Source organism: Gastrolobium bilobum, unplaced genomic scaffold, assembly GCF_033153095.1.
Source record: "Gastrolobium bilobum isolate Gb01-03AN ecotype WA unplaced genomic scaffold, APGP_CSIRO_Gbil_v1 utg5060, whole genome shotgun sequence".
In the NCBI taxonomy this organism is placed as follows: Eukaryota; Viridiplantae; Streptophyta; class Magnoliopsida; order Fabales; family Fabaceae; genus Gastrolobium; species Gastrolobium bilobum.
Genome location: NW_026899124.1, coordinates 552,558 through 561,814, shown reverse-complemented (window position 1 = coordinate 561,814; position 9,257 = coordinate 552,558). Strand labels below are relative to the sequence as shown.

At 31.2% G+C, this 9,257-nt stretch overlaps 1 protein-coding gene across 1 annotated transcript; it reads left to right on the top strand.

The window, feature by feature from the left end:
- The first annotated feature begins 3,050 nt into the window (after nucleotides 1-3,050).
- On the top strand, nucleotides 3,051-7,289 carry LOC133287503 (uncharacterized). The gene is made up of 3 exons (XM_061485134.1): nucleotides 3,051-3,368; nucleotides 6,509-6,630; nucleotides 7,017-7,289. The coding sequence occupies exons 1-3, from the start codon at nucleotides 3,112-3,114 to the stop codon at nucleotides 7,046-7,048; spliced, it is 411 nt and encodes a 136-aa protein (XP_061341118.1). The 5' UTR covers nucleotides 3,051-3,111; the 3' UTR covers nucleotides 7,049-7,289.
- The last annotated feature ends 1,968 nt before the right edge of the window (nucleotides 7,290-9,257 follow it).

Below are 9,257 nucleotides of genomic sequence, written 5' to 3'. Positions count from 1 at the left end.
TAAGTTATCATATCCTATCTTCTTTATCAGGTGCTTCAAACAGGTCATAAGAGAATATAAGTTGAGGATATAAAGAAAAAATAAATGTAATTAAATAGGTTGAGGAAATATTAATGTGTTGACTGTACACCCTAACCAGTAGTTATATTGCATGACTTGCATGTAAGATTTACTAGAGTTGATTGATTAGATATAAGGGAAAAGTTCATCAATGTCCTTGTGATTTGCTTCACATGTGAAAAGCTTGTCCTACATACAAGATGATTGTGAGTGTGTCCATAATCGATGATATAAACCACACAAGAATTTTCTTTCTTTATCAAACTGCATCTCACAACAAAAGAAGACATTGGATGTGGGAGCAGTCCAAATCCCATAAATAGGCCGAATAACTTTGGGCCTTCATACCATAATTGGGCTAGTAGGCAGGCCCAAGTATCAAATATCATATAGACATATAATTAAGGGAAAATTTTAAAAAAAATCCTATAAGTTTTCTTAGAATTATTTATTTCTTTTCCAAAATTTTAAATTATTTATCTCTTAATTTAAAGTTTTTTTATTACTTTTCCCCTAAGTTAAAATGTAAAGATTCTGCTTGGAAAACTTTAGAAGGCGTTTGATAGAGGAGAATTTTTTTTATCCGAAAATCTCGATTTTCAGAAATATGATTTTTACATTTATTTTACGATAATATCCGAAAATTAAAAATTTAGAAAAATTCAATTTTCGAGAATCCTGAAGAATATCGCATAGCAAACACCTCCTAATGGATTTTTTTGAAGTTTCCCTATAACCAATTATGCTGTTGAGTTGTGAGTGCATCAGCTCGGAAATTTGGTCTTGGTTGCGTTCATCGCCTTCAATCTACGATTCTGCTCCATATATAGCAAGAGTTATTTTGAATGTTTTTATTTAATTTATTTTATTTAATTGACTTAGCTGATGTTTATAATTTATGTTTGAAATTCATTTTTATTTAGATGGTAATAATCTTATAATTGATTTTTTTTTTCTAACTTTTGAAAATCATTGAAGTTCTTATAATTACCTTTAAGCAGTATATGAGTGTTATTTTTTAAATTGTCTTATTTAATTTCTTACATTTAATCAACTTAGCCAAGATTTAGACTTTCGTTTTTCATTTAACTGCGTTTTTTTCTATACTATTTAAAACATATTTATCAAATTGATATCATGTATTTAGTTCTATATGTATTTAACATACTTTAAGTATACTGATAGTCAGAGGCTAGAAACTTAAAAAATGGTATATTTTGAAGAATGATGCTAATTTTCTGTTAATGTTATTGGGTAGCGTTGAAAATTTTCAAACGTTTCTGTTTGCCAAATTTCTACAATGTGGCAAAAGTCACGTGTCATATTTAAAGCTTTTATGCATATAAAAGTTGGGTTATCTTTATCTTATTTTGTACGAGATAATTAAATTTTTCACACTCATAATAGATGGGTGGATTCTACTTTTTTTTTTTTTTTCTCTTCATATCTATGAATTCCTCTTGCAATTTTTTTTACAATATAAAATAACTATTTTTTATAACATAAGAAAATTATTTCTGATAAAAAGTTTGTGATCTTAATTTTTTTTTTTTTGTCTTATGATGCCACGTGGACAATAAAAATGGTAAAAACATTAGCTACTTTCTAAGAAAGATTGAGAATGCCACTTTTTTTTTTTATTATTTAGATTTATTATCGGTATATTGATTAATCAATTAATCTTGTTGAGCCGATCAAGGTAAAACTATCTCTATTAAATTTTTTAACACATGCCACCAATTTTTACTTTACTTAGGATTTCGTGTTCTATAAAATATTATACAAGGACTAATGATTTTTTTTTATTTTATTAAAAGAGCTAATTTTTTTTTCTTGTTCCGGATATTAAGTTATTACGCGTAACCCAAGAATAAATCTTTGGTATTACTGCTGTATCAAAGATTCAGTATATTCCACCAATGAAAATATTACATGTCAGTTAATTATTTTTTTTTCTATCAATTTTTTTTTCTCTTCTCTGATGTTTAATATTCTCATTGATGGGATGCACTGAATCTATGTACAACAGTAATACCAAAGATTTATTCGTAACCCAAACGACATTGCATCTTTCATGTGATCAAATAATTGATTTCTCGGGACACAAAAAACATTAAAATGCTACAAAATATTTGGTATGTTCGAATGGTTTGCATGACTTATGAGTAATTTGAAAATGGGAAAAAGAATTATTATTTAAAAGGACACAAGTTATGTCATTTTAGATAATTTACACAAAGTGTGTAAATCTGAAAAGTTATTTTTTTTCTCTCTCCTTATTCACATCGCTAAAAAAAGTAACTTTAGTGACTTACACAGAGTATGACCGGTTACACAGAGTATGACCGGCCATACTCTGTGTAAGTAACTAAAATGACATATAACTAAAATGACATAACTTGTGTCCTTTTAAAGGACTCACACTAAACTCTTTGAAAATAGTTTACATATTAATGTTTTTCAATGTTATATGAAATAATTTTATTTATTCTATATATATACTACCATTGAACTAAACACTTAATACGATGATCATATTTTCATTATATACTTTTGACTGATGTAAGAGAGGAAAAAAGTAATTATAATATTTTTATGGTAGTATAAAAAATGCTCTCCTTCTCTTAACATGACCTTACATGTAACTATATATTTTTAGAAAAAAATATGTATCATTTTAAAAGATATAAAGTTGTATCATTTTAAGTGAGAGAAAGAAATAAATCATGGAAGAGAGAGTCAAGGAAATTTTTTTTAAGAATGTGGGTCCCACCTCATTGTAAGAGTGAAATGATATAAAATGTGTCATTTAAAATGACACACCTCTTTTCCATACTTTTATATGTACATCTGTTAAAAATAAAATTGTCTTGTTAAAAAATAAATAAATTAATCCCATAGTTTATTAAACTTTTATTCACCTAACCTGAATTGCTTGTGCAAATATTTAACAGTAGTTGCCCTGCCATTACGCGCGTTAAGTGTATTTTTACATCAGGGAGCAAGTGTTAATTAATCCTCTGTTGAATTTGAACTTTGGACGCAGTTCCCATGGCTTCACGGAGGGGATGCCCTCACAGTCAGAGTCACAGCCATCTTCAGCGTCACTGCCCCCACTGCCCCCTCTACCATCATTGCCCCCACTGCCCCCTCCACAACCCTCACTTTCATTCCAAGTCTTTCCAACAATTACATTATTTCACTCCTCTTCCGCAAAATTCACATCTCTTCAATCCCTTGCCTCTCAGAAATCATCCCAATTCTGGGCCTGTTGAGTATAATAATCAATCTATGACCTCTGATGCTATGTAAGTTGTTTCATTCTTCTATTTATCGGTAGTCCTTGTTTTATTTTCTTGTTTCTGATATTTATTATTGGGATTAATGTTTATCTCCTAGACACTTAAAAGTTGGGTGGTAGAAAACACGGTTTCACACACTTTTATACGTATCTTCTAAGAGATAAAATCATCTCCTACAATATAACAAACATTCATTAACCCCTTTATTATCGTACTGTTAGACTGTATTTGATGGTGAAAGGCTAGTGGGTAAGAAAATGGGTTTTGAGGGAGGGAAAAGGATGTGGGAGTTTGATTAAGTAAAATGGAAGAATTAATAGTAATTGTGAAACTCAAAGGAATGTCATGAGTTTTGACATTGAATCATGTAATGGATTTTTTTTTCCACGATAGAAACAATGACCTCTATCAGGTGTGGTGCGCATACAACAGTAGTAGGGAAATTAAAAGCTTTGATGTTTGAAGCCTCATAATGACGATGCTGAACTTGTAAAAAAGATACGGTGGGGTTGAGAGGAAAACGAGACATGAATTGAGGATATATCTAGGGGTGTACATGGATCGAATTGAACTGAATTTTTTGAACAACTGAACCGAATTGGTTTAAACGGTTCGGTTCGATTTGAAAACGGTTCGGGTCGAATCTATTCTGAAAAGAAAAAATAAAAAATTAAAGAAATAAAGTAATAAAACGGTTCAGTTCAGTTCGAAAACGGTTCGGTTCGATTCTTAAACTGGTTTCTAAAAACTAGTTCGGTTCATGAACTGGTTTTCAAAAACCAGTTATTTTTAATACATTTCAGTTCAGTTTTTTGGATCTTTTGCACACCCTTAGATATATGAATGTGTGAAGGTATTGCTTGACTTGTATCGGGTGGCTGAAAGGCTCTAACTTAATGAAAATGGTTGAACCAGAATTGATTGATCGGAGAAATAAGGAAGATAAAATTCCAAGAAATGGATAAAATTGACAGGATTAAATAGTATGGTATGGGGTATAGACAATGGCAAGAAGGATCATTATCATGTACAACTGATTGCTTGATGTTGAAAAGAGGCAAGAAATGAGACCATGGACAAGATATTGTGGGATAGCAATATTGTAGCTGAAGAAAATTGAATACTTTTACGAGCGTAGATCTAGCCTCCAAAGGAATTATATAATGCTTATCTAAAATTTTAGTTATGTAAAGAAGCATAAGAAGATTCACTCATTTTATTCTTTTATGTTCTTATTTCCTCTTTGATATGGCAATCTGCTTGTCATGAAACTATATAAGTAGGAAAAATTGAGATTTGGAAGCAGGGATGCAGTGGATGATATATCAGTCTGGGGGAATGATACAATCAATCAATATCAAAAAATAGAAACTGAAAAAATGACTGATTTATGATTCTGGAAACTTGAGTTACAGTCACCAATTACCAAGGGAAATGAAAACAGAAATGAAGAACTGCAAAATGAACAGTGAACAATGACAGTAAGCATAAAGATAAAGACAGTGCACTTCGAGGAGCTCCGTAACTCTCCCAATACAAGCCCTAGTTTCACCATGTCCTACCCCAAATTCCTATTCACCTATTTAACACTGCCAAGGCCTCCAACTGCCTCACTCATTGTGTTATCCATGCTGGCAGCAACATGTATTCCCTCTCCTGCACCTTCTGGGGGAATATTCTCTCCTAACTGCCTGGATGCTGACTCATCAAGTGGGGGGTTGTGGTTTCCTATGACGCTTCCTAGTGTAAACTTTCTGGGGTCTAACAGGGAACATAACTGTAATTGGGATAAAATCTCTTTATAGGATGTGGGAATGGCTGTATTTCAAAACAGTAGCAAATGAGGGAAATCGATTGCCCAAATTATTACAACAGATGCATTAATTATGTTGGGGATTTTATAAGAACTGAAGATGCTGCAAGCAATGTAGAATTGTAGGAGGATTGAAATTTGCAAGTTTAGTCTGAAAAGGAACTTGAGAGCCTATAGATGTAAGTTATCCAGTGTAGGGTGTGCATAAAGAATTCAAAGATACTTAAGGTAGCTAGAAATTCAAACATTGTGACAGATTTTATGAAATCAAACTGAAGTTCCCTTGATACTGAGTAGGATGCAACAAAGTGCAAAAGTTTAGGTTTAATAACGATTTATGTAGATTGTATGGACAAAGTTAGGGAAGAAAATAAATAATTTGAAACTTCTGGTGCCCAGGAATTCATAGATTATAGTTGAGGTCTTATTGAAACAAATTGAAGTTCAACAGAGTTTATTACCCCAAAACTATAAATAAAATAAAAATCCAGAGAACTAGGAAAATGATAATAAGCTCAAAGCTGGACATTTTGAAAAATATGTAGATTCTGAATTCAACCATTGAAAAGTAGATTGTGAATTTCACCATGAATCAAGGGAAAAAGAATGGAACACTGTGAAGATTTAGAAGCAACCTATAGTTACAATTTGCATTATTATGGAAGAAACTGCCTCTGATCCCAAATTACAGACAAATCTGTCCATGTAGATCAATGCTGTAATTCAGCTATTGCCTCTCCAACTATGAGTTTTCCCTTCAGATCCCAACCTGACTTTCTATCACCGTTCTCTGAAAATTAAGAGTTTTTTCTTTAATAGATTCTGGATGCTGTGCAGTCATTGTTAGCCTGGAAAATCTAACTATATATTTCTGTTTGTTCATGGTTTAGTTTGTCGTTGTATCTATTTGCTTATTATAATTAGGAATCCATGGTTTGGTTGTCTACAATGATTAACCTCACCTCTACCCTTGCTGTTGGAGGTTTAACGAGGAGTCGTTTATATATATATATATATATCTAGGGTCAGGATCATTTTACACCAGTGTAAGTTACATTCTTAATCTTGTCCGTTGATTACACTTATATCTAAGGGCTCTAATTTTTTAGTAATGTGAGTCATTGGATACAAGTGGATCAATGGTCAAGATTGAGTGTAAGATTTTTAACTCTTACACCGCTGTAAGAATATCCTGCCCCATATATATATATATATTAATTAGGAATCCATGAAACCGATTGAATCTTAGGTTTCAGTATGGCTACTTTGTCTACTCTCTTTTTTTATGCTTTGTCAAGGTAATCTATCTTACGATGCTTTTGGTTGGTGTCAGAATTTCACAAGAGCTGGAGCATGTAGAGCTAGATGGTGAAGAAGAGGATGATGAACCAGTTTTTGTTCTAACTGATGAATGGAGGGAATTCTTTGCTAAATCTGAAGCCCGGAGGAAGCTAGGTAGCTAATCTATTTTCAGCTCTTTCTTCTATGCATACATTGATAATATTCATGCATACAGATAAGTAATGCAGATTATGCGTGTGTTAATGTGTCTGTCAGTATGTGTACTTTATTCTTGATTCTCAACTGAAACTGCTGTTGAATAGTTGAGCATGTCATGGAGGTCTTCATATTATCTGCTTCTTTGGATTCTTCAAATTTGTTTTCACGTCAAAATCCAATAAAAACAGAAGATCAAGTCAGGTCTGCATAATCAGTGTGATATAATTGAGTTTGAATAATCCAGATAAGAAGTATAGGAACAAGGCACTTATCAATAATCTATTTGTCTAAGCCAGTTAAGTTACTAGTTTCTAATATTTGTTTTGATACATATCATACAGAGAAGAAACAGGGCAAGAAGGGAAAGAAGTAAAGAGAGAAATAGAGAAATGTTCGTTAACAATTTCTGTATGGGTGATCAAAAGGTTGTTAATCGGTGGTTGATGATGATCCTGCTTTTGAGAATTTAATTTCTTCTAAGCCAGATGAGGATGTAATCTTTAGTCATGTATGACAACAAGGAGTCTTGTCTGCACTTTTTAAAAAGATGAATCACTTACTAATATTCGTTGTTCATTTTTTTGTTTGTTATTTTATAAATTTATCCATGGTATTGAATGCATTTTTATAGTTTGTATATTTTTCAAATATCTCTGGATGTTAGAATTTAGAACACAGGATTGTACACCACAAAAAAAAAAAAAAAATCGCAAGAAAATTATTGCAATTAACAGATAGATGCACATTTCTAAAATATTAACCAAATAGAAAAAGGAAACTGCAATGCGCAACATCTTTTGGGTCCTTGCAGTGGCATTCATTTCCTTTTTAGCTGTGATACTTTTTTCTTTTTATATATATATATATATATATATATGAGGCAGGTTATATTTACAATTTTTTTTGCTTACAAACTCTTATAAACTACACTATATTCTCCCAGGAGAATACAAACTTTTACAAACTACACTATGTTCTCTCGGGAGAAGATAGTATAATTTGTCAAAAAATTCAAAAAAGTTTGTAAACGGATCGTGTCCCTATATATATATGTGTGTGTGTATATATGAGTTTGTTTTTTCTGCAATGTATATAAATTATCTATATTGAGCCAAAAACTAGTGGTGTTCGCGGTCTGGATTGGATCGGTTTTGGAAGTAAAAATCATCTGATCCAATCCCTTCGGTTTGATCATATAATTATCCGTTCGGTTTGAATTTTTTTTCAAATCCGATCCGATCCAATCCAATTTTTTTCGGTTTGGATTGGATCGGTTTTCGGTTTTTTAAAAATCCTAAAATTTATTTCATAATTATTATGCAAATAACATCTTTTGTATATATTGGCTTTGTATATTATTATTTTTATAAATACAAAGCATTAGTAAACTATAATATAGTTTTTTTTTTTACAATGAGATATGAAACTCTACAAAGATAAAATTGTTGATGAGATGTGACTAGATTTTTTTTTGGGTTTATTTGATAGTTTGATACCCAATGAGTCTTGGGTTTAAAAAATTTTGGGCTATGATTGGGGAAATATCCAAGTAGGTAGAGGGGAATTAATATATTGGATTGGTTTGGATTGGATCGATTTTCATCAACCCATCCAAAAACCGATCCAATCCAATTAAAATTTGCGGATTTTTTTCGGTTTTCGATTTTTCGATTTTCGGTTTATTCGGTTATCGGTTTTTCGGTTCGGTCACCGCGGTTTGAATCGGTTGATGAACACCCCTACAAAAAAACGACGTCATTTTGGGGCGAAAATCAAGGTAGTTTGTAATTATAATTTATTTCAGGGTCATAATAGTTTTTCTCATTATAATTTTTTAATTTTTCAATCCAAAACGACATCGTTTTGGGAGTGAATGTAAATAACTTATCTATATTCACTGTAAAAACATTAAAGTCATATATATATATATATATATATATATATATATATATATATATATATATATATGGGGAGAGATCTTTTGACTCTAGAGTAAGACTTACAACTCTTACTCTTCATCTCAACCGTTGATCTCCGTCTATATAACTGTTATCTATACCAATTAATTAATTATTAATTTCAAATAAATAATAACAGTTAGATGGACGGAAATCAACGGTTGAGATGGAGAGTAAGAGTTGTAAGTCTTACTCTAGAGTCAAAAGATCCCTCCCCTATATATATATATATATATATATATAGGGGAAACATTTGTTTACAAATTTTTTTTACAAATTACACTAAGTATGACTGGTGATACATTCTTGATTGAAGTATGACCGGCCAGACATAATATAATTTGTAAATAAAAAGTTTGTAATTATAATCTTTTCTATATATATATATATATATATATATATGTATATATATATAGGGGTAAGATCATTTGACACCGGTGTCAAATTTTAAGTTTGACACCTCATCTGAGAGCCGTTAGATCAAAAAATATCAACGACTCTGATTTGTAAGCATGTAACACCATTGATATTTTTTGATCTAACGGCTTTCAAATGAGGTGTCAAACTTAAAATTTGATATCGGTGTCAAATGATTCTACCCCATATATATATATATATATATAT